Source organism: Anoplopoma fimbria, chromosome 9 (assembly GCF_027596085.1).
Source record: "Anoplopoma fimbria isolate UVic2021 breed Golden Eagle Sablefish chromosome 9, Afim_UVic_2022, whole genome shotgun sequence".
In the NCBI taxonomy this organism is placed as follows: Eukaryota; Metazoa; Chordata; class Actinopteri; order Perciformes; family Anoplopomatidae; genus Anoplopoma; species Anoplopoma fimbria.
In genome coordinates this window covers 26,643,017-26,669,482 of record NC_072457.1, presented here as the reverse complement: position 1 = coordinate 26,669,482, position 26,466 = coordinate 26,643,017, and the positions used below count along the sequence as shown (strand labels likewise).

Genomic DNA, 26,466 nt, shown 5'->3' with positions numbered 1-26,466 from the left:
ATTCAAACGACGACACACTTTGTATAAATACCTGTGTATTAATCCTGACCTATAAAAACAATGTATATTCTGATAAAAACAACAACTCATTTGACAGTAATGAAATAACCAGAGGGCTTCCGCTGTAGCGCCACAAAAACACTATCTCCCAGAATGCTTTGTGTCGTCTCACGCTGACGTCAGTAGTGCGACGGAAATCTGCGGCAAAATAAGCTAAACACGGGTAAGCCGAAAGATGAACAATTGTTAGGGTATACTTTTGTTTAGGAGTGTTTTCAATGAAACTATATAAACGCAGTAGCACGTTGGTGGATGTTTGAGGTCCACTTCTGTGTGTGTGTGTCCTCAATAAACAATAAATCATCCGTAGCGAGTGTAAGTGTGGTTAGCTACATGTGTAAGCTAACCGACGGTAGCTAACGGGGATGTCTCAGTTTGAATGCGTTTATTCCCACGTTAGACTGCTGAATGAATGAACCAGTCAATGCAGTGATAATACAATATGATTCATATTCTCATGACACTCGGTATAGAAGTCTGTTAACGGTGAAGGAGAGTGATGTCACGTATTTCATCGCATCTTCTCGTGTTTCCTTTTCAGCGTAATACAACAATGGAGTCAGAACAGGCAAAAGAAGACTGTGCTACAAACGAGCCAGCACCCACTCCTCCTCCTCCCTCTCAGCCAAAGAAGCAAGGCCAGGCTCTGTACGTCCCCAAGCAACGACTCCAGGGCTCCAAAGAAAAACCTCAGGCTCAGGGAGAAGTTAAACCCAGACCCAGGCCTCGCTACACGGACAAGGCAAGGAAGAATGCCAAGAACAAGAAGGACAAGGCTGGAGCGGAGGATAAGGGAGTGCCTGCTGAAGAAGAGACCCAGAATGGGGAGCCTGAGGTGAAGGAGGAGCTGATCCAGGATGCAGACGTACAGGCTAATGGGCAGCCTGACTCGGCCAACGAGGAGGCTGACGATACCTCACGGCTGGAGGCAACAGCCTCTGAGGAAGGGGAGGAGGAGAGTTGGGACACCTTGTTCAACGATGATGGAGATTGTCTGGAGCCAAATCTTGGAAAGGTGAGAGCTTGGTCTGGGTGAAAGAACCTTCCACCCCAAAATTCATACACAACACACATTTGTCAGATTTTCTTGTGCAGTCTAGTAAGTGTGCCTTATAATACTCCTTTAACATTTTCAATGCAGCAGAATATTTTGTGTCCTTGTCATTTCACTCTCCTCCCACCTGTTCGCACCTGCTCTCACCTTTGTCACTTCATCCCTGTCCAGCTGACTTTGAACGAAGGTAGAAAGAAAAAGTCCCTCCAGGAGCCAAGGTTTGATTACTACAACGTGGAGGGAGATGACGATGAGGACATCGACCCCACAGAGGATGAACTTGCTCACATTGTTGAGATCTACGAATTTCCTGCTGAATTTAAGACAGAGGACCTTCTCAAGTTATTTCAGTGCTACCAGTAAGTATAATTCAGTGAACCGCTGCTAGTTCTTGCTGCATTTTAAGATCAACATAGGAATCTTGCCCAAAGCAATTTAATGAAATGTCAGTGAATGTGGCATCCCTGGTTTATGTATTGCATTTAAGAGGCAGAATCCGAAGTATCAGTTATGGGTGTAACGCTCTATTGATCTGGATGAATTTATTGATTCAAGGATCAACAATCCAATATCATCGATAAGAAGTAAAAAAAAAAAGAAAGAAAGATACTCATCATCATCACCTTTTACGTTGTGCCTTTTATTTTGAAATTCCCACAGAGCCCAGTAATACAATTTTCAATTATGCTTTTTAGATTTTATTTGTCCTTAATGATTTTTTACCAAAAAAAGATATGTTCTACCTGTGCTTCAATAAAAATATGTTTTTTGACAACATTTAAGGTCAAACGATTCCAGTGTGTTTTAGGCCCATTTTAAGAATTCAAGCCTATTTCCACAATTACAGGGATAATATCGTTAATTGCAATTATTTTGGCCAAGTGACATGAAATTTCGATGTCGTCCCACGTCTATCTCTGAAATGAATTGTTACGAAATCGTATAGTGGCCGACTTTGTGACACCAGCAAACATCCTATCGTTGTCCTACTGACAACTTGATATAATATTGTATCGTGACGAAACTTGTGATTTTAACCCCTAGTATCAGTTTGAACTTCCTGTGGCTGTTGTGTGACTATTTACTCATTGTGTTTTTCAGACAGAGAGGATTTGACATCAAGTGGATTGATGAGTCGTGCGCCCTGGCCCTCTTCTCAAGCCCCATAGCAGGTTAGTGAAGCAGTGAAGTAAAATTAGGGGAGAATACCTTACAAAACATTATGCTCTGCATGTGAATATAATTATTGGACACTTTTTTACTGCCACCACAGGAGGAAATATGTTTATTGAAAAGAATCAGTGGACATGAGTATATCCTGAAAAACGCAACATCAATACTTTACTTAGTTGTTAACTGCTGAACTTTTATATGATATCGTGAATTTTACACTTGTGCTTTTTCAGTTGTCTCCAAAAAATATCAAATAACATATAAACCTGTAGAATTGATCTGTTTTCCATTTTCAGCTCGTGAGGCTTTAAGATCCAAACATCCTCTCATGAAGTTGAGACCTCTCTCCAAATCCTCCCCCGACACGAAGGCCAAAGCTCGTAGCTGCTCAGGTACAAATACCTCTGCCTCTCCGGTTCTTTGTCAGTTTGTCCACTGTAGCACACATATCTAGAGACTAACATTATGTTTATCTGTCATTGTTATTATTTCTTCCCATCAGACTACCTCCTGCCTGCTAAAGAGAGACCTCAGACCAGTGCAATGCTGGCTCGCAAGCTTGTGATCGGTGCCCTCGGTGTAAAGAGCAACCAGACGAAGGAGCAGGGCGAGGCCGAGAGGAAGAAGCTCCAGGAGGCGAGAGGTGCGTTAATAACCGAGATGATATGTTCAGCTTATGACTGATGTTGATGTTCTGTGGTCAGCAATACACGTTCTTTGGAAGGCCTGTTCTCTCTACTAGTAGCCCAGATGTTTTGGAAGCAGACTTTTTACTGAAATACTGCAGATCCTCACCTTGAACGGGCTGTCGCTAATGTGACAAATGTGTTTGATGTGTGTGTGAGGGTCAAGCAGGTTGTCGGTAAGAAGGTACATGGGTTCCCAGTCAAACTTCCCTGAACAAATAAATGTTGAAAAGATTCCCCAGCCTGACTTTCCTAATCTTTGCATCACAAGGTTTCCACCACAAGTGGGAGCTGTTTTTATACTTTACTGAACAAAAATAGGAATTGATGCCAAGATAAGTTTCTCTCCGTCCACTTCTGTGCAGATCTCAACAGGTCTATAATCAGTAAAGCAGCCATTTCCCTCCACAGATGGAACATAAGTACATAGGCACAGAAGACCACAACTGGCTGTCCACTGAAGAGCCAGTCAGGAAGTCGGGGCCTTGACTATAGAAAACTAAAAAAAGCTCTTTTTGTTCCCAGCATGGTTGCACTGCTCTGCTCCTTCTGTAGGATCCCAACACACATGTTGCAGAAGTGTTTCATGTGCTGAACATTGTGTCCTTGGATTGGATGCCACGTATGGTCGTATTCAGAGATTTATTTACAGCCGGCTCTTCACTGCCCTGCATGTGGAGAAGACAGTGTTCCATATTTAGAGCAACAAATCGCCTAAATCGTGTTTAGTTAAGGGCTTTCGCTGATTGATATGTTGAGCGGTGTCTCTGTGATTTATCTTTCAGATCAAAAGCGCATGGCAGCCAAACAGAAGGAGGATGCCTGGGAAGGGAAGTGACTGGACAAAAACAATAGTCTTTTTGTCGTAACTTTTTTTTTTTAGATTTCTTGATTCAGCAGAAGCTTAAGACTTCTCTGTTTCTTCCCTTGCTCGGTTTTTGTCAACTGGCCACTCCTTCCTACCACTGCATTTCCCAGAAGTGGATTCCCACCATTTTTTCCTTCTGTAGGCCGAAGTCCTTCACCAACTGTTACTGGAGGTCTCATTACTCACAGTCCGTTTGCCTGCAGTGTTACATCAGATGTGAGCAGTGAGCAGCGTTCTCTCCCTCTGATGTTAATTCTTTGTCCATGCAGGGACTGTTGCATGTGCCATGGCCGAGGATAAAGCAACCGACTCGCCTGGGTTTTCTTTCATATTTCTTAACATTGTAACCACAGTCTGTAGTGAAACAGAGTCTAACCATGTGTGTAGTGGCGAATTGTCAAAGAAAAAACGAATGGCTCCAACAATGTGTTTACCCTAATTGAATAGATCTTAGAACTCACGTTTGTCTTTATACATTTTTTTTTTATGTTTAAAAGATGACCCAAGAAAATCTTGTAAATCTGAGGGAAGCAAAGTTTCCTCCTTATATATCATGACCATACGGTTCATCACTATACTCTATATGAAGACATTATTGGAATTCGGCTTTGTTTGAGAACCTGATTGCTTGTATTATTAAACATTTCTGAGAAGTCAGAAACCTCCAAAAAGCTGCTGCTATTTTTCTTTTCCAGTTTCGTGGCGGATCAGTCTGTTGAATCCTAAATATAAAAAAAAAAAATTGTATTGTGTGCTCATCTGTACAAATTTTCAATGAGAGGAGTCTTGTTGTCCAAGCAGAACTGATGATGATGATGATGATGATGATGATGATTTGGTTGTCCTTCATTCTGAAGAACAGATGTTGACAGATTTTGTCTTCATCCTGCTAGCTGGTTAAAAGTATTTTGGGGTTTGTTTTTGGGAGGAAAAAATATGTAAACTCTTTATTATTATTGTCAGCATAAACATAAAGGTAGATACATGAAATCTGAACTCTTTATTTAACCCTTCCTAAACATTTAGGACCAGTGGGCTGTTGTGAAGCGCCCGGAGAACAAATTTGGGTTCAGGGTCTCGATCAAGGTGACTTAAACATCCGGACAGTAAGACTCAGAAGAGTTCCACCTTCTCCATGTGTAAAGTGTCCGTCCAATAATTGAGGCAACGTTTATTGAGGTAAAGAAATGTTTTTATTTTATTTATATTTTTCAACAAATTTACCATTTCAAGACATTGTGAACAACATACATTTTGTTTGTTGATAGTGTATTTAAAAACTACATCCTGAACATTTAGTAGTATGGTGTCTTTAAGTGCACAGCGGCAGATCTAGAGTCAGTAAACTTGAATGAAACTATTGAGCAGATATTGTATTTTAGCTGCATTGATTTTGTTCTGTTAAGCTAAAGTAAATCCATGAAACAAGTTGTGAATAAGGGAAGTTCAACTACAGTGTTGGCGATATGTTTCCGCTCCATTTGAAGTATTAAGTGATGTTATAGTTGAAAAAATTCTGCAACACATAGAGTTTATCTCAACTCTTTCAAAGTGCTTTAGATTAAAAGATTTGTTGTTGTCAACCTCAACATGCTGTTTTCTTTGTTCCTTGAAAGTTGAGATTTTGCACTTTTCACTAGAGAGAGACAGCGTTTCCTAATTCACAGTCAACTTTCATAATTCAGCCTCCGATAACACACACGTCCAGGCTGGTAGGCAGCTGCCTCTGAGGCTTCACCACGCCAACCACGGACCACGTGACTGCGTCTCCTTCACCTCCTCAGCCAATAATCAAGTCTTATTCTCCTGCTTGGAGAAAGAGCTGCTCATTTGGTTAAATGCAAATCATTTAAACTTCTACATCATCTTTGAAATATAATTTACTGTTAACTTTTGGCCCAACTAGATGTTATTGGATGTTCTAACGTAGTTATACAAAAGATTGTTGGGTAGATAAACGTTTGAAGGGGGTCTTTGTTGTTTGAAGACCTCATTAATTGAGAGTGTTTGTGTGAGATTCAACTCTACCAGTTCTAAATATTCATACACCAGTGCAGCTCATTACTGCAGTGAGGAACCCAGTTTGTGTAACAGTTTAGATCGTTAGACGACTGAGACACGGAGCCACGTGGCTCAGAGGCGGCTAATTAAAGAGCTTCAGCCTCAGGAGGCTTTCATTACAAGTTCAATTTTGTGTTTGTATCTTTTTGACTCTGTAGTTGACACTTAGCTTGACAAAATAAAATGTGAGCCATTCAAATACAATCTCTGCAAGTATTAATCTCTTTCCTAAACTCCTGCATGTTTCCAAAGATGTCAGAAGCATCAGGAATGATGGATTTTTATAGTCAGAATGTGGTTTAATTGTTTTGGTCAGGATGTAAAGCAAGGAATATCAGTTGTATTTTTAATTAAAGGGGCAGATTATTTATGCATGCTGTTTGGTAATAATTTATGTAAACTTTTTCTGGAAGCCAATGTAATGCAATATACAGGTATATATGCAAAGAATATGACATTTTTAAAATTTGGTTGTGATTTTTTTGTCTTTACTACTTTACTTCCATGTCATTGAATTTGAAATGGCCATATAGTTTTACTTAAACTCTCATTCGTTTAAGTTGCTGATGTCTGATCGCCAAAATGTATCTTAAAGTCAAAGTAATAGACTTTGATCACACAGAATGTGATGTATATTGATTTGTCATCACTTAATCCGGACATTTTTTCAGATTATGTTTTCTCTTTCTAATTTAAAAATCATGTTGTGATGTTTCAAACCGTTGAGGTCTCAGCTGGTCTCAGTGCACACGTGATTTTCTCTTTCATAACCTTCTTACATGACTTCCAGTGTGGAATAAAACCAAATGTGGACAAATTATCATAGTGAGCTTGCCAGAACAGAATTGGACCTCCGTGTCCTCTGTTGTTCTTGCAGCTGAACTAAATTTACAGATTGTAGCCCCTCTTTACCATCGTCGTGTGAGATCTGAGCCCTGCCTGTAATCTCATGCTTTGCTGTGGCTTCACGAGGAGGTGATGCACCACAGAGCAGCCTGCTGGGTCCCCCTCACACAATCATTAGATTAACTACACAAACACAAACCACTACTGAGCAAGTGGTGGTTCCCAGTGCCAGCTCTGCCCTCGACTTGCTGCTTGTCATGGAGCAAATTAAATGTGAGGCATGGTCCAAATTAAGAAATCATCAAATGTCCCACCACAAGAAAGGACCCTGGTGGTGTACGATGGCGAGTCAGCAAATACGCCTTACATCACCCTCCTTCCTTGTTTAATTTTAAAACTTTATTACTAGGGACACTCAAACTGATTGAGCACCACCTGAGTAATAGTAGTAAGAGTACTATTATTATAATAATGCACATTTAAAGCTACATCATGTCAAACGTTAGAGAAGAAATGACAGTCTTCCTCTTACAAATGAAAAGTTGAATTCATAAACAATCAAAGGCACTGTTACTACATCCACCCTTAAATTGTTTTTATTTTTTTATTATAAATTTAAACCGATACAGCCTTAGCCCACTTTGTCTGGTATGGCCAGTATCTTATGGTAGCTTTAGCTAACCTTTGGTAAATGTTGATGGACATTAGGCTACTGATCTGGTTTGCTGACTTTGTGACTCTTCTCTACTCGTCTGATGCTATTACAACAGCATAGCATGTTAATTAAATGCTAGACAGCAGTTTTAACACCCAACAAACAGATTAATATGTAACATAATGACAATGCTGGATATAATATGATGTGTTCAGGGACCTGTTTGAGTGTGATTCTTTAATATTCCACAGATAAGCACAAGAACACAGTTTCCATTAACAGCAGCAGTCTAGTGCTGCCATTGTCACTAAAATAGTATTTTTAAAGTTTCTTTCACTTTCTATCTGGACTTTGTATCACCCGTTTGATTTTAATTTGTCCTTTTACTTAGACTATATAAGTGATAATAATATTCTACTCCAGCTTATAAAAGGGAAAAAATAAGACCAAAGGAAGGGAAATATCTAAAGTATAGCCTATGTTATATGACAATGGGCAGCTGCGAGTTTCCACAGTGTACGTGTTCATCAGTGGGAATGAGGTTGGAAACAACCATAAACTATGGGTTAGCTCAGGCTCCCTGGGAAGAGATGTGAAACCCAGCTTTATTTTTTAATTTGCTGAAGGAAGCAGAGGAGTCTACATGCTGCTGTGATCAGACTATCAAATGTGCATGAGGCACTGTATAAACTTGTCTTTTATCTTTCCTATATATACTTTTAAATAGGGAATCTATTTTAGAAAGTAAGCATATTCCCCAAATCTTCTGCAGACACTGTAACATTAACCTTTATCTTTGTTCTGCATTAGGAAACTGCAGTCAAATAACCATGCCTCAAATAACCATAGGTTGTCAATCTGACATTTATTCTTTTACTACCATTACCAAGTACTGTTAAAGGCGTAATGCCGTGGTACAACCACATCTCATCTGATGTTACTGTTAAACAGGTGAAAAAGAAACAAGTGAAAATATTTGTCATAATGAAATTAACAAAACAAAACACAGCCACACAGGGACAAGTTTCAACTCAAAAGTACATTAAAATTCTGCATAAATAAGAGACCTAAAGAACATTATTCCAGAGAGGTAATATAAAACTGTACATGACAATACATTTGCAATACATTACAATATTTATTCAATTCAGGCAAAATAGCACCATGAAATAAACATATTCTCATTCAAACCAAAAACCACACCGTTGTAACAGCAAATACTGCTTTAGTAATGTGAACAGTGAAAGCACAGTAAAGCATGTACAGAGTTTTGTAGACAGTCTGTTACCTGGGTTGATATCATGTGGACGATAGTCTGATGGTGTACTGCAAAAGTAAAGAATGTGATGTTCTCTTGTGCCTTCATGTCATTACTTTCTTAACTGTGGTTAAGTTTTGATCAAGGGGAATTCAATTCATTAAAAAGTTAAGACACTCTTAAATAACTACTCTACATTTTATCATGGTGACATGATGTTGTGATGGCCAACAGTTTTTATTTTTTTTACTTTTATTGTCCTTTTCCTCTTCTTACATTTCTCCTTTAATCTCTTTGACTTTCTAACAAGAACAGTCACTGTTGATGACAATCAGTCCCATAATTAGTCATTTTTGCATTAAGTCCCATACCATCCCAGTTTCCAACCCGCCTCCCTCTGACCCTCATCTTTCTATTTACCGGCATGTCATTGTCATTCAACCTCCTTCCCCTGAATTGTTGAGGTGCGGTGAAGAGTTGTACAGTTGTTCTGTTTTTGAATCTGTGTGTTCCTTAATTCACAGGAAGTTGTTGGAGATCTGACGTTGGTGGTCAAACAAGTCCTCCGCCTCGGCGCTGTAAGCATCGCCTGATGAAAACAGACAAAGAAGAGAAGTGGAATACATAACATCAAGTAAGGGAAATAATGAGATGTAAACATGTATGTGCCCTGATAAAGTCTTCACACTGTACCTGCGTGGCATCCAAACATGTAAACTCGTGCTCCGTCATACTTGCACCGACAGCGCATCACGTTGTTCTGGAAATCAGACTCAGCCATGTCTAAGGACGGGTTGACCTCCACCTGTAAATGAAAATAGACTAGAGATAAGATGTTGCAAGATTCAAGTCAGTCATCCTCCTCATAATTGAGTGCAGAACCTTTCTGATCAGACAGGATATATTAAAGGACAACCTGCAACAGACAACAAGCAAATCCTGCTAAGTATAATAAGTATAATGGAAATGTATCCCGACTCCTTTCTTTTGCTATACATGGAAAAGAGCCAATGAAATTACAGGTGAGTTCCACCCCATTTCCATTTTAACGCTTGCAGCTCTTCCTCCAGGCAATTGAACGAATTGAACCACTCACACAGCAGTTATAGCATCTTAGATGGGCACATGCGTTGTATTACCCTGTACGCAGACAATGTTTTGTTATATTTGTTAAATGTCTCCTATAAACATAAACAATTGGATTTTAAACACTTTATCTAGGTATAAAATGTATTAATCAAAATTCAACCATCAAAATCCCATCTGTAATATCAACAGTAACATTACAATAATTATTCTGTCTGTTTTTATGAGATTTCTTTTAGTTATTGTGGATTTTTCTTTTTCTTACTTACTTATTTAAAATACTTGTTTGTTTTTTCTACTATGTACCTTGTTTGCACTATATCTATGCTGCTGTAATCCTGTACATTTCCCCGCTGCAGGACTAATAAAGGATTATCTTATTTTATCTTAACAGGTATCTTTGCCGGGGTTGTATAGCTCATGAAGTTAGATTATCTTAGCATTAAGACTGGAAGTGGGGGGATATATAAACACCTAGTGTATTAAGTGGAATCACTTGTGGTTTTGTTATGTGTGGGACAATTTCTTGGCCGGGACCCTTGAGTCTCTGCTGGTTGCCTGATAAAGTGTCTTTCTGTCTGAGTATAGATCAGAAACACTTTTATTGAAGTCAAGCAACAGTTCTTCAGACTGTTAGGAAACAAATGGCCTTCCACGAGGCAGACTGAGAAGCCGCACGATTATTGTTCTCTCCTTTCTATATGGCTCATGATGTATAAATTATGGGTTCAAGTGATGCATGACATCACTTTCCACTGTTATCTCCATGCAGGGAAAAACGGGCCAGAGGTGCAGATGACAGTTTTGGGTTCAGATTTAAGTAGCAGTCTATCATTAGACTGCAGCCATGGTTGGTTGCCATGGTTTGTTGTTTTCCACCCTGTCTGCCTGCATGCCATATATAAGAAAAGCACACAAATGAATTTTCCTGACACGCACATCAAACAGATAACCTGACCACATATTCAACAAAGCAACCCAGTTGCAATTTTTACATGCAGCATACACATTTTACTGTTGTAATTATATTTACAGGCAAAGATTTAAGATGTAAAATATTCATAATTATGATTCTTTTTAATTACATATGCAGCCAAATTTGGTGTCAAGCAGTTCATATATTTTTAATACTGCATTTAGAGAGCAGCCAATGATTTCAGCACATATTTTATAGTCTCTATGTAAAACACCATGTTTACTGGGTGGCAGTTGATGCCCTTTTAAAAGCTCTAGTAATAATGTGAAACAAAGGGCCCACAGCCAGTTTTACAGAACAATGAAAGGTCGTCACTGTCATGTAAAAGACTGCGGGGTTGTGCAGCTGATTTTTAAATGACGGAGCAATCAGGAGCAATCAAGCTGAGGTGACTCATCGGTTTAAATGTATGGTCCTAAAAACGGCTGCCACCCTGCGATACTTGGTAAAGTCTCAAAGAAACACCCAGCTGCATGAAAGACGAGCGAGCATCTGTGCCCTCCCTCTCACTTCTTACACAAATTTATGAGCAGCTCAACTACTGTCGAACCACAATCAGGACCTCAAAGTGCTGGCTGGGTCACGTCGTCGTGGCAACGGTGAATCTATGCTTTATGACATGCATGTGGTTTTTCTATCTCTCAAGACGTGGCTCGTCACGTGCACAGACCGACCACTCCCGCACGAAGTTTACATGCAGTCTACACACACACGCACATGCAAGTCACACGTAAACATCTTGAATTTATGTAAACACTCTGAAAATAATTATAAACTGTAAACATCATCACTTTGCTGCCAGTAAGCTGTCATGAAAAAAATAGAACAAATGACAGAGAAGGAGGAAAGATGAGTAGGTCACCACAGCGGATTGGATGTCTAGAAACAGACGAGGCATTTAACAAACTCCTGCTTTCAAACACAAAACTCGCTCTGAACAAATGCAAAGTGCTGACAGAGCTGTTCCACCGCCAATAAGCCTCCACTTTCTGAAAGGGTGGACTAATAGCAGGTCTACTTTCTATATAAATCCAGACTAAATTCACTTTCCTTAAATACGCACACACCCTGAAAACTTCATGCATACTGTACACCTGAGTGGTTCACCAGCCGAGAGCAGTTTAGCTCAAATTATAGTCTTTTATCACAGCTTTTATCTCTTGTGCGCCTTTAGATGTGAAAAACCAACTCTGTTCTGTTTTTCCCTTCGCTCTCATGTCTGATCCAAGAGGTTGTGTAAGCTGCTAAAATTATGCAATTTAACCATCAAGATTGAAAGGTGGATTCTTTTTTTCTCCGCATTTTTATTGGACAAACTGGTGGTCAATTAACTATGGAGAGGAACTTTAGAAAATGATTTGTTGTTGTGATAAACTGGCTTCCTCACCTGGAAGATGTATTCACCAGGTCGTATGTCTGTAATATCGATCCACTGGCAGTCGATATCGTGGCGGTAGGTGTCCCAGCAGCCGACTGAGATACCCTGCTGTCCCATGTTATAGCAGGCGTACCGTTTATGGATACCTGGTAGAAAAAAAACAGTTGTAAACACATGAGGAGAGATTAAAAGAGAAGACTATGATGTGTAAATCTTCACTGCTGTCTGTCGCTTTGGATTTTAATTTTGACCACCAGCCTGAAATTATAACAAAAATGATTTAAAAAGCCAAATCTTTTTTGGGAACTCCCAAATGAATAGAAAAGATCTACAGTGCATAAAGCTGTCTGGGCTTTGTGAAGCCAAGATGACTTTAGGCTTGGCCTCTGATCCAACAGCTTGCCGCTAACTTTGAATGCTCATTTTGGGATCAGCTTTGCTCTTCTATGTATTCGTGATTCTCTTGTTTGTCACGATTCTGCTTTCGTTTCCAGATTTTCCCTCAAAAAGCAGATTTATGCAACATTAACCTATAATCATGTCTCACCTTCAGGGCAGTAGGTGTCCTCTAGGCAGAAGCTGGCCTTGTGACCTTCAGCGATCTTGGTCCCATTGAGCGTCAGCAGGTCATAGTGGGTGAACACCTCAATGCTGTGGTAGTGCCTGAGAATGGGATCAGGATGACATGACTAATATGTGAGGTAAGTAAAGAGTTTGCTGCTGTTTTCATTCACACCTACACCATCCAGTAAAAACAAAAAACCCTGATGCTGAGTTGAAATATAGCAGCCATAAATCCTGTTTCGTTGTTGCGAAGGCGTCAAACAGACACGGGCAACAATTGTAAAAACACAAGTGGGCAGAGAGATATCAGTTTGGTGTCGCTCTTTCTCTCATTACAGGACCATTCCCAGAACAGACTGTACCAAAAGACTAACCATGTGTTTGCTGGTTGGGGAGGTAGTGATTGGGCTGCGGTTGACACTGAGCTGTGCCTCTCGTTTTGGGACACAGAACCACAACCGCCGAGATAAGAAGCCAGGCTGCTCTGAGTGCAGTCATGCCTCTGACTGTAACAACCGGGTGACCAGTGAGGAGGATGTTTATTGTAAACACCATTTTGGTGGAGAAAAGATTGTGTTTAGTGTGTTAAATAACAGACCTTTATATGTGTTTGGTTATTTATAGGCTAGATCCCATCAAAATATCGCTGCACTGTGATTCCACTTCACTCGCCAAATCTGACATTCATCTTTTGCTGCAGTCATTACTTTTTGAGACCTCTGGTAGCAACAGCACTTTCTTAAATGCTTTTTTGTTTCTCGTGCCACCTCATAATGATTTCCAGTCCTGTGCCATGAAGGAGATTACTCAGCTTTTCATTTCCAACCAAACCCTGAAGCAGCTTAAAATCACCGCATGGTTACTTCCTATCTGGCTGCAGCGGTAAAATGAGCGGCTGTTGGTTCAAATGAAAACCTGAAAGCTCCTCTAAGTGGCCTCCCCCCCCAGTCTTACCTGTGACACTGGTGCCATGTCCAGCTTTCTCTAGTGGCTTTGGGTCGGAAGTCGGCACGGCCCATGTTCATGATTCGGGAGGAGAAGCGTAGCAGGCGGCGGTGTCCGTAGGGCCAGGTCATCCTGGCGGCAGAGGAGGAGAGGCAGTTCTCCTCATTAGCACAGGTCAGCAGGTGGAGGGGTCGGTCCTCCAGGTAAGCCGTCTCCTGGACAAGCTGAGCATCCAGGACGAGGTCAGGAGCAGCTGCAGGGGTCAAGGGTCAGAGTTTAATTAAAAGAGAACTCTACCAATTTAAGCATTGCATTATTATGAAATTGTGACTTAAGGCAGAGAGTTAAAAAATTGTCTTTTTTATTCCAAGCATTCTTCTTCCTTGTTAAAACCTGACGCTTATGTTATCCACAAGGCAACTCAGTCAAAGATAGGTGAAGTGTGTTTTGCTAGTAGGAGCTAAAGTAGCCTCAAGCAGATATGAGCAGCGGGCTACAGAGGTCCGGTTAAGTTTAGTTCTGTCTAACCCCACACTTCCAGATTTAAAAATGTCTCCAGCCCCAGCCGACACTGACTCAAGTGGTATAAATTGAGGCAATTTATCAAACTTCAGCAGCCACAAAAGTCTTTGAACAATTTTTTTTCATAGAGCATTGGTATCCCAAATACTTTGATGTTTAAAATAAGTGGAGTTCCCTTTAAGCAAACATAAATGTCTCAGTGTGTTTTCTGGTTTTAGACTCACTTTCTACACATGTGACTCCTGCAGCCCTGCCCTCTCCTCCTCTGGGACAGTAGACATTGGTGTTTCTGCGACACTGCTGGATGGACATCTCGGTGCCGCTGCAGTGAGCTCCACTCAGAACCACCTCAGCAGCATCCGAAGAACCAGGCCAGTACCAGGTCTCCTGCACAGAGACACAAGAAGAGAATGTGTTAAACACTTCTACATGTGAAAAATGTCAGAGCTGAAGGCAAACTCTGCTTCAAAATAAGAAACCCCAGTTTGTATTGGAACTATCAGTACATATTATCACATTTTCCACTCTTTTTCACATTTTTAAAACTGCCCGTTAAATGTTCCCGGCAGCCCCCTCAAAACACACTAACGCTGCCCTTTCCATGCACAGCTCTATTTTCAGTCTGTTTGCTCTATGAATTTCTCCCAATTTCTTTTCACCTCACTTTCCCTCTTTTATTTTCGTTGCGCTGGAAGTGGACGTTTGACTGGCCTGTAATTACCTCAGGCCTCTCAGTAATAACACAGCACAGACACACAAACAGCAGGACGAAGAGAGTGAGGGAAATATAGAAGCACACAGACAAAAGCCTACAGAGGAAAGAGGAGAGATTGAAGCAAAAACATTTTTTTCTATTCTGTCGTTTACCTGATGAGCTGTTGAAGCGAAGCCCAATCCAAGCTGTCGACAGACCACCATGGCCTCGTTGATGCTCCAGTTCTCACTACAGATGGAGCCCCAACGCTTCGACCCTCCAACCTCAATTAGCACCTCCACGCGGCCCTCTGAAGGCTCTCTGCCTCCTGCCAGACGCACCTGAAGGTTATGGAAGAAAAGAGTGTTTTTGTGTCAGATCGTAAATACTGCCAAATGCCCATTTGTGCATATGCGTGTATTTGTGCGTTTCTCACCGTGGTCTGCATGCCAGTGTTGGGCACATTGCAGCGGACCGCTACATCCTGGTTGTGCTTGCAGGTGTAAAGTGGCACCTGTCTGTAGGTACACTCCGTAATCGACTTCTCCCTGCCGGTACACTGCACACTGTTCATGTGGATGGGGCCGGTACCTACAGGAGGAGGGTGTAGAGCTTTATTCACATGTGTCCTGACAACCATAGGCCACATGCAAAAAGTCTCTCACACACACACACACACACACACACACACACACACACACACACACACACACACACACACACACACACACACACACACACACACACACACACACACACACACACACATCCAGGCTACAGAAAAGAACCTGAGGGCTCTGCAGCCACAGATGTCCACAGAGTGGGATTAAAAACCCATACATGATTGGGACCTCTGATGTGGCTCTGAAACTGAGCTTACCCAGAGAGCTCTATGTCTAAATTACTGTACACTCTGTGCTGCACACTGAACACTAGCCACGCTTCATAACCCAAAATACATACCAGCAATGGCAAAATAGAAGAAAAAAATCTTTGAACACATCTCTGTTGGCGTAGGTGTGTGAGGCCAAGGCCAAAGCCCTATAATTTGGCCTTAAATAGCTAATGATGTCATCAAGTTTGCTTCAAGTTGTTCTGCTTTAACTGCGCTACCCATGAGCCCTCACGTCGCAACACACAGATTCATCTCCATTGGGTTATATGTTCATTTAAAGCCACAGGGCACCACTCTGACATTCAACCATGTGCATTATTCCGACATAACTGCACCATTGCACCTACTTTAATAGAGCCCTAAAAGTAACACTCAAATGAATTTCCATGAATTACTTCATTGAGAATAGTGGAAAGAAGGAAATGTACCCGCTATAATAGGACATGGTATGTGCCTGTTTGGGCAGAAAGATAATGGGAGGAAATTAATGTGATTACTGCATAGGTGCGGCAAGAAAAAAAAAAAAAAAAAAGGACAATAACTGAGTGTGTGAAAGTGGGCTCCATTTCCTAGGAAAATGTTTAACTCTATTATTGTTGGACAATTTAATGGCTATATTCTCATGCCCACAACAAAGGCAGTGCCAACGTAATCATAGTCTTTTTGAATGTTTGGTCCTTCTCAGTGCTGATTGCCTGACATCCTGGTTTCAAAGCAGCGCTAACTTTTGACATACAAAGGGTTTATTTTGACAACAACAAATGCCATTGTTTTGTTCGCTGGAGCCTCCTAGCAAAGTTTACACTGGTAAAAATTGGTCATGGGTAGAGTTCCTCAACAATCATCTTCTGCGATAGAAGTAGAAGTCGGGCTGTAAACATTTGCTCTGGGTTTATTTGTCTGATTGGAGCCCATGGTTCTTGGAGTGCTTAGCAACAGATAATTAGGCTTAGGAGTGTTTAGTCTAAAGGATCACTAAACTCAACTGATCATGCTCAGACTGCAATGTGAACTGATTCAAAGTCGGTATCAATCAACACATAAATGGTCTGTTTGTAGCTGGGTCTCTTACTGATTTTACGAATGAAGAATAATCTGCTCACTGTAGGAAAGATGATAGTTTTAGATTATAATTTTGTTTAAACACACACAAATGTCTCCCACCATGACCTCACTAGGCTCGGTGAGTAATGCATCACTGGAAAGTATCAGAAAGACTTTATGTACACCATGTTCATGTGTCCTATCTTACCCTGTCCTAGCTGAGCCTTGGTGAGCGCCTCTTTGGCCGTCCCAAAGCCGAGCTCTCTGCACACCACGGTGGCTGCAGCGATGTCCCAGAGGTGGTCACACACGGTGCCCCACTTCCCCTCCCTCAGCACCTCAACACGGCCTTCCCCAATCCGGGGCCCGGCCTTCAGACGCACGACGGGCTGCAAGGAAAAAGAAAGAGTTAAGGTACAAAATGAACCCTGACCCTGACTGGATCTGGAATCTCATAGCTACATTTTTTAATTTAACAATTAGACTGCCTCAAAAACAACATTTCAGTTTTTCAGTGTTTCTTGAGTGTGACTACAAACCAAGTAATACCATATTAATTAGTAAAATGACCTTGGACAAAGCCATGCTAATGTTAGCCTTTTCCTCCTGCTTCCAGTATTTATGTTAAGCTATGCTAACTGTCTCCTTGGTGTAGCTTCATATTTCATGAATAGATAGGATGGTGGTATGGATCTTGGTTGAATCCTTTTATTTAACAACTTTTTTAATAATCTATATTTGCTTCAACTTCCTTCTCCACACTGACCGTCACAGCAGGTGGTGCAGGTGCTCTGCCAAATCGTGTGAACTGGGATCCAGGGACACAGCGGACCACAGCGTGCATGCCATCGCGGCATGGGACATCATTCCTGGGGAGGGACAGCTGGGCCTGGCACTTGGCCAGAGAGACCTCCACGCCCTGACACTGCACCTTCTCCACCCAGTAGGCCTTCTTACTGATCTGGGTCCTCAGCCTGGGGGAAAGGAAAGCAGTGGAGGAGGAGAAAGCAAAGAGTGACATGAGAGGTATATTTGTGATTTGTCACAACATCGGTCTTTGACTCACAAGCTATAAAGTTATAAACTCCAAAAAGCTGATGTTTTACCTTGATGATGGATCAGCTAGCTTAGAGTCCCACTGTTTCCTGAAAGAAAGAGAACATTCCACTTTGAAGTTACAACTGTGCATCTTTACATCCAGTAGACTAAACCACCAGCTGTCCTATATACTCCTGTAGTCAGTCTCATCTTTCCTCCTCAGTCATCCTTTCTTCTCTTCCTCTACATGTCTACTTCCATTCTGTCTATCAAACCTTGGATAAACAAACTGAAAGCTATGACGGAGACAACATGCTGGGAAGGGTTTGTGTGTCTTTGGATAAACATAGTGCTCGTGTAAGCGAAAGGGACGGAGAAAGAGAGAGAGGGAGATTTACAATAAGGGATCACATAAGCCTCTTTTTTGTTTTTTTCGTCTCAAACCACCACATTGTTGTCATGACTTTTTTAGATCTTCCACCTCACCAGTCATGGGTATTTCTGTCTCAGTGTTTGTCTATATGTCTACAGTAGATGTCTGGTTTGGGGCATCCATGTGGAAAAGAAAAAAACTAAAAATAAGAGTAAGCCACTATACATTAATCCCTTTCGAGAAGCCTTTTTTGAGGTCTGCCAACTCCAACAGGGGTTTCTAAACTGTGTCTAGCTTCATGGATATTAGCCTACCTTAAACTAGAGTCAAATTCTAAAGGGAAACAGTGTTTATACACAAAATGAGGCCCCCTACGCCTCCACGCATTATGCTGAAACCTAAAAATGTGAAGAAAAAAAGGGAATTCAATAAAAAGAATGATTCACAAACCAGGCAGAGTCTGGGAAATGTCCCTCTATGACTAACACACACACACACACACACACACACACACACACACACACACACACACACACACACACACACACACACACACACACACACACGTATTAGAGCTGACCACTTGCATCAACCAAAGTGACCACAGACAGGTGCAGCGTGACTGACGCCCTTCATGATTGTGCCTGAGTTAAATGACTCACAACACCAAGAATAGCCAGAAGTGGAGTTTACTGTACAACCAGATTCATGATGCAATTAAATATTTGGCAACCTGAAAGGGGATATGTTTCCTCTCCAGGAGAACCCCAGTATCCCAGTAATCCAGGGTTTATTATGCACAGTACCAATATTAGATGAAAAATGTGTTGAGGAAACCCACAATAGAAACCTAGAGCCAAGCAAACTACTGTATGGAACAAAATATCTGTCTCTTTAGCTGCCTTACATGCTCCACTATGCTCAGGTGCTGGGGAGGTAAAGTTGAGCAACTCTCTGTTGCTGTTTGGAATGAGGTTGATGAGAGCAGCGAGAGTGAACCTAAAAAGTAAAGACGCTAAAACGGCCCGTAGACCTGAGAGCAACTGCAGTGATGAGTAATAATTCTTTGTGGGTTTGTCACTGTGACCAACCACAATCAATGTGAAAAATATATAGTATAATTGTATATATATATATACATATGAATATATATCAATATGAAACTGTGGATCAGTGCAGCTTTACTTGTGTTTTTTTTAGGAAGATATTGCACATTTCACAGGAGTTTCCAGGAGCTTTGATTGTTATAGTTTCCAGCTACAATTCACATTGCAATGAGTGTCTCTCATTATTTCTCTGTTCTTTACTTGGTTTCCATCCTTCTTCTGTTCTTTCTCTCTTGACTTTGCTTCTTTTCTTTTCTCTCATTCTTTTCATCCTTCTTTCTATTACTCTCCCCTTTTCATGGTCTGGTCTGAAAGTATGAGCATCCCTACAACTAGAGATACCCCCTCTGGAAGGAAACAAGACACAAAATGGTATTTCTAAACAACAGAGTGGATCTAGAAGCATAGATTTCTCCTTATGTTGATGAGAAGTGGCAGATCATATGGTTTCTTCGTGCAATGTAAAGTGGTATTTGTATATGTGAGTTGAGTATGATGGTGTACATTTGTTTGAGTCTATTTGCTTGTGTGTGTGTCTGCATGTTTCATAACTTGGTAGTAAATCAAAATGAGAGAGACAGACTTTAATGGGGGTTTGCGTTCATGGTTTGGAAGAGGGGGAGGAGGAGGAGGAGGGGGAGGAGGGGGAGAGCGCTACCCATATAATTGCCTGCTCTGCCTGGCAGTGTCTGCTGTGCGGTCGAGCAGTAGCATGTTGGTTCACACACACCAGACATGGAAATATGCACGTACATATCACTTTCCCTGCCTTTGCCTCTGTTAAAACAAAGCTCTTTAAAAGCCCAGCTTCGTTACTCAACGTTATGACTGCATGCTGGGAAACGAGGAGCGAGTGATGTAAGTCTCTGTGAACTGGGCAACTTTTATGAGCGTTGCCCAACTTCACAGGACGAGGGAAAGCATTTCCTTTTGCTTTTCACTCAGAGTCATCACGGTTGTCTTGCTCAGAGCTGAAAAGTCTTTGTCAGGTGGAAAACACAAGTTGGAGCTGAGTTGAGGCTCTTCTTATGAGGAGATTTAAAAGAAGGAAAGTGAAGAGCATTATCAAGCCTCAGGAACAATCATCCCTTTAAACCAGGAGAAGACTTTCTTACTTCTCAGATCTTCAGCTCGATGACAGGTTTTTTATTTAACTCTAACCACATAATACCATAAGCCACACTGGAGAGAGTATCTGACTGTCAGGAAAGCAGAGATAACCTATTATTATACTGCATCAATGCAAAGCTGCCTGACTGGAACAATCGACTTCCTCAGGAGACAGCAGGTTGCCACACTGCCTCCACAGCGGGTTCGAGACAGTCCCATCAACCTTCATGCAACTAAAACTGAAAGGGGTCATAAAGATGTACTTTCCATGAAATGGGGGTTTCAGCATAATTTACTTTATTATTGCATAATAAAGGCATAAAGAGTCTTTTAAAAAAGACGTAACTGAGGAACAGGGGGTTAAAGTAAATTAGAAGAACTGTAGTTACTTTCAGCCTCAAGAGAGTGTGGATGTGATGAAATAAAGGATCTGGAAAATGGCTTTAGCATTTGCCTTTTGTAAGCACAGCAAAGTGGGGGAGTTTTTAAGCAGCTGTTAAAATGTGCTGTGCAACTTAACAGGCAAAGACAAAAGCAGTCAAACCAAAAGAACTAAACAACAACCACATGGACAGAGAGGGAAGTGCTGACACAGCAAAGGGGTTTGCGGCAGGTTCAGTCAAGAGAATATTCTTCTGGATCTCCCAGATCATAATTACAGCTGTTCCAGTGGACACAAACCACAAAGAAGAACAGGCATGAACCACAGGCAGCACAGTGGATAGCACCATTAAGATGTGATATAACTGTTATCATGCATGGATATATATATATATATATATATATATATAAAAAAGGGTCAACAGCCATGCTAGCACCTCTGTGAAGCTGTACTAAAGCAAAGCAGTGCTTTGAACTAACCTTTTACAGATGTTTGGTCATACACCAAAACACTGGACAAATTGACCTGATGATGGCGCTACATGAAAATTAAGGGATAATTTAAGTTATAACAATTCATTCTGAGGGGGACATTTTTGCCTGTAACAAATTTCATGGCAATTATCCAATAGTTATTTCACTCCAAAACAGAAATATCCATCCAGGGATGTTAAGATATTCCACTGGATAACAGAAAACTGCTGGTGGCGCTAGAGAAAAAGTCAGATATCACCAAAGTGTTAGGAAGGATCCTCTGGGTACCATGAATGACTGTATCAAATTTGATTGGCAATCCATCCATTAGTTGTTAAGACAAAAAAACTAAAAGTCAACCTTGTTGTGGACCTGGAAGAAAAGTCTGTAAATCACCAAGTGGGCTTCATCCTCTGAGGATCAGGAATGTCTGTACCAAATATCATGACTGGCTATCCATCCGATGTTTGTGGAGGTATCTCAGCCTGGAGCAAGGGCGGACAAACATTGCCATCCCAACAACCATGCTGCCTGCATGCCAAAAATAGGCTATAGTCGCTAAGTAGATAATTATGGATCCAACTGCATTTCTTTGGGAAACACCCGCCCTGTCTAGCTGGTTGAGACAGAGACGATTGGTCGAAGTAAATCATTGACCTTGAGTGATCAGGGTCAGGATAGCTAATTGGTCAGGGAACAGGACCTAAACTAATCAGGTAATCGGTACCTCTGCAAGCATAGAAAACTGCCCATTCCTGGCGCTTGAATGTTATGCAAGGCGGATCTTGCCAAGAAAAGCAGTGGGATTCATAGTAAAGCCGGCAATCAACTTCTATTTCGTCACAATTTCTATCTCAGGGAACATTTTCAAAAGGACAGTTGCCAACATTACTCTGCTGCAAAACACATGGACTTGTGGCATCAGATGGTAATGATCCACTTTGCTGCTTGTAGAAAAACGTTCTGCCCATCTGAGATGTTTATTGTCGGACAAAAATGACTTCATTCGTCTACCAATAAGCTGGGTGGAGGTTGACAAAAAACAAACAACGTTCTCTGGCCTGGTCCAGTCTTTACATAAGCTGCTAGTCAGGTTCTTGGCACAGAAATTCGATGTTTCTCCAGACAAATCTGAGGTGTTTTTCAGTGTTGATGTCCACATTAACATTAGATTTAGAAAGTTAGCATGGTGTAAAACCAGCTAACCACTATCATGGACTTGGAAGCTCTACTTCAGCCCAAACTGAAGCACCAAGTGGAATACAGAAGTTCAACCTTTCTCACATTGCTGCATCTAATATACACGGCTCTGTAGAAGACTTTAAGAGATACTATAAGAGATAATTATTCATTGCTAGGCTGTGGCCGTGGTGGTGAACAGGGCAGCTGAAGAGATGCGGCCTGTTTCCTGCCGCCGAGCAGAGCAGAGCAGGACACAAGGGGTAATTATTGGCGACATGGAGAGACAGATGGTGCAGGGCAGGCCAGCGGTCAGTACACTCACCCTGTTAGCCAAGCCATAAAAAGACCTCTGTGGGCAGACAGACGGACACACAGAGGGTTGTGTTTGCGTGTGCACAAGCGTATGCGTGTGTATTTGCGTATTTAGTTGTGTGCACACATGGATTTTGGACATAGTTTATGTAAGTTCTCGTAAGGTGCTGTGCGACGAGGGTGGAGGCAGGGATGTATTAGCATGTGTGTGTAGGTGAGGTATTGGGGTTTTTCTATGGTATGTGTGTGTAAGGGCTTTGAAGGTTTGTGTAGGGGCTAAATCGGGTATTTATGGCTAAAGTTAGACAGATGTGCTGGACTTAAAGAGACAGATTCTGCATAACAACCTGACATTGAGAAAATGATTGGTGTTTTAGGGACAACAAAAGAGTTATGTGTTGAAAACATACAACAAAGAGAAAGCTGAAGTCCTGTATCTTTTCCTGCCAAGCATCTGTACAAGCTTTCATCTATTTTTTTTTGTTTTCTGTCAACTAAAAATACATCTATCTACTGCACTATCTAGTAAAATATAAGCACATTGATGGGATTCAACAGCTACAGCTTCCATGCAACAACTAACTAACTAAATTTTCTCTTAAAAAGATCAAGTTAAACTAAGTTAAAAAGATGAAGTGTTCAAACTTTACAGTATTAGATCGGTTAAATAAGATTTAACCTGCATTAACAGATTATTTTCGCCCAGCCAGAAAAAACTGTGACCTTGTCCCCGACACCATCATTGCCTTTTCAGTTGTTCAGTGGAACATGTTAGCAAACAGTTTTATACTTTGATATCTAGAAGACATGGTGCAACGTTATGATTCATTTAGAGTTGTGTTTCTACCTCTTAGAATAAAATACCTTTATCTGATGGAATCCAAGGACAATATTGAAATATGGTTTGGTCTCCACCAACTGTCTCTTTATGGGCTTGTTTCACTTTGTTCACCAGCTAGCTGCTAACTGTGTCTGTCTGCTGTTTGTTTCTAGGTAGGTAATGTGAAGTGGATTTGATACTGTAATGGTAACGAAAGAAACACATTGTTCAAATTTCCTCGATAATGTATTTACTTTAGCTGAATATAAGTGAGTCCTCAGACTTTCAGACATGCCATTCTGCTTTAGATAGTGCTGCTGCACACAGTTTTCAGTGGGGGTTTCTTAATTATATGAGATTAGAAACTATGTAAGGGAGGATTCTTGTAAAGACATGCCATGATGATGATGATGATGATGATGATGATGATGATGATGATGATCATGATCTCGTAGTCTGGATTTGACATTAATAACATACTCTCTAAGACTATTTTAAAGGTCTGCATAGAGGCCCACTCAGCCAATGAGGCAGACAGACCTGGTGGACAGCCGGGCTCGGCCACTGCCACAGTGGACATGTCATGCCAAGTGTGGTCGTGCTAATGACAGCAGTTGTGGTTAACCTCTACTACAGGGGGGATGGAGCAGCAATCCAGGCATGGGGCCACCTAATTCATGAAGGGATGTGTAGTCCGCTGCTCTTTTCCATCCCTTAAATAACCACACACTCACACACATACACACACTTTTTATGTCTCCCTCAGCTTCTATCACTCTGCCGTGTCCATTCTCACACACTCACCTGTAGGCGTTTTGGTCAAACGCTTCTGCGGCAGGGAATCCTAACATGCCACAGACGACACGGCTGCTGCTCAGGTCCCAGCCCCTGTTACACACATGACGCCACCTCCCAGCATGCTTCACTTCCAGCACTCCTTCTGTCACGAAGCTGCCACGGTTGCCCCCCAGCACAGGCCGGAGGCGAGCCTCCTCTAAGTGAAGCCTGTCAGACCCCTGTAATGTTTTAAGGTGATTAATAATTGAATGCTTTATCCTAAATGATAGACATGGATCTTTGTCACGCACACTAAGACATGACTTCCTCTTTGCTCAAACCCCTCTTTGTTTAACTAAATATCCACCAGCAGCACGCAATCTAGAGAAGAATAACATGATAGGATGACATGCTTTGTATCAAATCATCACGCCCTCTAATCATCCACATTGCATAGGCAGCAGGAAGGAAACTAACAGAAAACAGAGAGATTGTTTAATGTGTAGGGGTTCGTGTCATGATGATTACAAAATGGTGATGAAAGTGTAAACTCGGCAAGTTGAAATAACAAAAAGCCAAACACATGCGATAAATGTCTTGCAATTTCCTCTGGTTTTGAGTTTTTTGCACGTTTTAAGTAAGAGGCCGTTGAGCTGCTGGTGGTTGGATCCTAAACTTAAGGCTGTAAAATAGCTGGATCTGGAGAAGTTCTGGTTTTAGGTCGGTCTCTAATTATACATGTCCACTGGCCTCTGGCTCCATAAATGATATGTATGTATGGGAGTCTGAATAAATCTAGACTGGGCTGCAGTTTACTAGAAGGTGTCAGTATGTTTTACCTGTGTGTAGTACACATCAGTTTCCAGTCCAACATCGGGATGAACAGGCTCTGGTTCGACATGGTTCCCACTGAGCTGCTGATGCCCGTCAGTCCTCCGCTCTGACTGCGTTTGTGACTGACTGTTTGCCTGTCCCTCTGTCTCCTGTCTCTGTCTGTAACTTGCGCCGTTGGCCAGACGTGAAGGCAGCTGGTGCCCTTGTGGCAGAGCTTGGCTTGTCTGCTGGCTTGGTCTGGAATTGCCTCGAGGCCTTTGAAAGATCCGGATCTCGTGTCCGTTCTCCTGCGGCGACATGATGCTGCGACGGGGAGATGTTGGGTTGCGATGGAGGGCGATCTCATGGCCTCTTGCAGAGGATGAGGTGATTTGGGCTGGGGGAGGCACAGACTGTGGCTGCTGTGGTGGTTGGTTTCTCTGTCTTTGCTGGCTTGGCTGGCGCCTGGACGATGATGGAGCCTCCTGCACGGAGACAGCAGGGGAGCCTGGTGTCCTGTCTTTGCTGCAAATGACCCCCAGGTCCTCAGCGTGAGAGCAGTCATTGATTCCCCAACCATTGGAGCGACAGTCTGCGATAGAGGCCTCTGTGCCCATGCAGCGCACATTGTCCAACCAGATCAAACCTAACATCAAGAAAGGTCAGTAAGGTAACGAATCAACAGAAATAACAACTTAAGTAGGTGTAATGTGTTATAAACTAAACGCCAGCGGCTTGACATACCTTGTCCTTCGCCAAACTTGGCACTGTGCGCCCAGGTCAAGCCGCGCTGAAAGCCCATCTGTCGGCACACCACATTGGCCAGGTTAAGATCTACCTCGTCATCACACACTGTGCCCCACGCGCCATTGTAGAACACCTCCACCCGACCCTCATTTGGATTGCGCTGGCCTTCGCCTGCCAGACGAACAAGCACCTCCTGGGCAGACAGTGGAGGGGTGTAGAGGAGAAGCAGGAGGAGGAGCGTTGACAAGGAGCTGAGGCACAGCATCCTGCAGGGAAAGAGGAGAATGGGGAGACGAGAAGGGCTGATGAATGGAAATGGCAGCTGTGTGACATTAGGTTAAGAGTAAAACAGAAGGCCCACAGAAAACAAGATACATGTAAAGCAGGAGCTTATAAATATATATGCACATGTTACCACAAAAATCCCCCAAATCACACAAAGCCTTGGAACTCACATTCCATACTCTGACAAAACATGTAATTTTAAACTTCTCTTCTAACCATAATGGGACATTCCGCAGTAAAAGGAAAGATTGATAGATGTTTTTATCCTTTAAAATAATCAGTA

At 41.9% G+C, this 26,466-nt stretch overlaps 2 protein-coding genes across 5 annotated transcripts; one reads left to right on the top strand and one right to left on the bottom strand.

The window, feature by feature from the left end:
- Position 1: 1 nt before the first annotated feature.
- r3hcc1l (R3H domain and coiled-coil containing 1-like) lies at positions 2 to 6,319 on the top strand. 4 transcript variants are annotated; one of them, XM_054603994.1, is made up of 8 exons: positions 243 to 375; positions 602 to 1,075; positions 1,286 to 1,473; positions 2,216 to 2,286; positions 2,584 to 2,679; positions 2,790 to 2,930; positions 4,868 to 5,020; positions 5,527 to 6,314. In XM_054603994.1, the coding sequence occupies exons 1-7, from the start codon at positions 313 to 315 to the stop codon at positions 5,002 to 5,004; spliced, it is 1,170 nt and encodes a 389-aa protein (XP_054459969.1). In that variant the 5' UTR covers positions 243 to 312; the 3' UTR covers positions 5,005 to 5,020; positions 5,527 to 6,314. The 4 variants fall into 4 exon arrangements, with proteins under 4 accessions (XP_054459970.1, XP_054459969.1, XP_054459968.1 ...); XM_054603995.1 differs by lacking the exon at positions 243 to 375 and adding an exon at positions 2 to 223 and having other exon boundaries at positions 4,868 to 6,317; XM_054603993.1 differs by having other exon boundaries at positions 4,868 to 6,319.
- Positions 6,320 to 9,179: 2,860 nt separating this feature from the next.
- On the bottom strand, positions 9,180 to 26,163 carry LOC129095520 (lysyl oxidase homolog 4-like). Its single transcript, XM_054603992.1, has 14 exons — positions 25,896 to 26,163; positions 25,178 to 25,797; positions 24,366 to 24,577; positions 17,872 to 17,910; positions 17,532 to 17,739; positions 16,974 to 17,154; positions 15,263 to 15,417; positions 15,000 to 15,167; positions 14,357 to 14,519; positions 13,620 to 13,863; positions 12,649 to 12,764; positions 12,111 to 12,247; positions 9,355 to 9,466; positions 9,180 to 9,250 (listed from the first exon to the last, which is right to left on the bottom strand). Exons 1-14 carry the CDS (start codon positions 26,161 to 26,163, stop codon positions 9,180 to 9,182), a joined length of 2,694 nt encoding a protein of 897 aa, XP_054459967.1.
- Between the last annotated feature and the right edge of the window lie 303 nt (positions 26,164 to 26,466).

What these genes read in the sequence shown, in the direction of transcription:
- r3hcc1l (XM_054603993.1), top strand. Translation starts at nt 313, where the DNA reads ATGTTTGAGGTCCACTTCTGTGTGTGTGTGTCCTCAATAAACAATAAA. An exon ending in CAAAGCTCGTAGCTGCTCAG is followed by an intron (nt 2,680 to 2,789) that starts GTACAAATACCT and finishes TCTTCCCATCAG; the next exon opens with ACTACCTCCTGCCTGCTAAA. An exon ending in GAAGCTCCAGGAGGCGAGAG is followed by an intron (nt 2,931 to 4,867) that starts GTGCGTTAATAA and finishes CTAAACATTTAG; the next exon opens with GACCAGTGGGCTGTTGTGAA.
- LOC129095520 (XM_054603992.1), bottom strand. Translation starts at nt 26,163, where the DNA reads ATGCTGTGCCTCAGCTCCTTGTCAACGCTCCTCCTCCTGCTTCTCCTC. An exon ending in CTGCACCACCTGCTGTGACG is followed by an intron (nt 17,155 to 17,531) that starts GTCAGTGTGGAG and finishes TTTTCCTTGCAG; the next exon opens with CCCGTCGTGCGTCTGAAGGC. An exon ending in CTGGTGAATACATCTTCCAG is followed by an intron (nt 9,467 to 12,110) that starts GTGAGGAAGCCA and finishes TTTCATTTACAG; the next exon opens with GTGGAGGTCAACCCGTCCTT.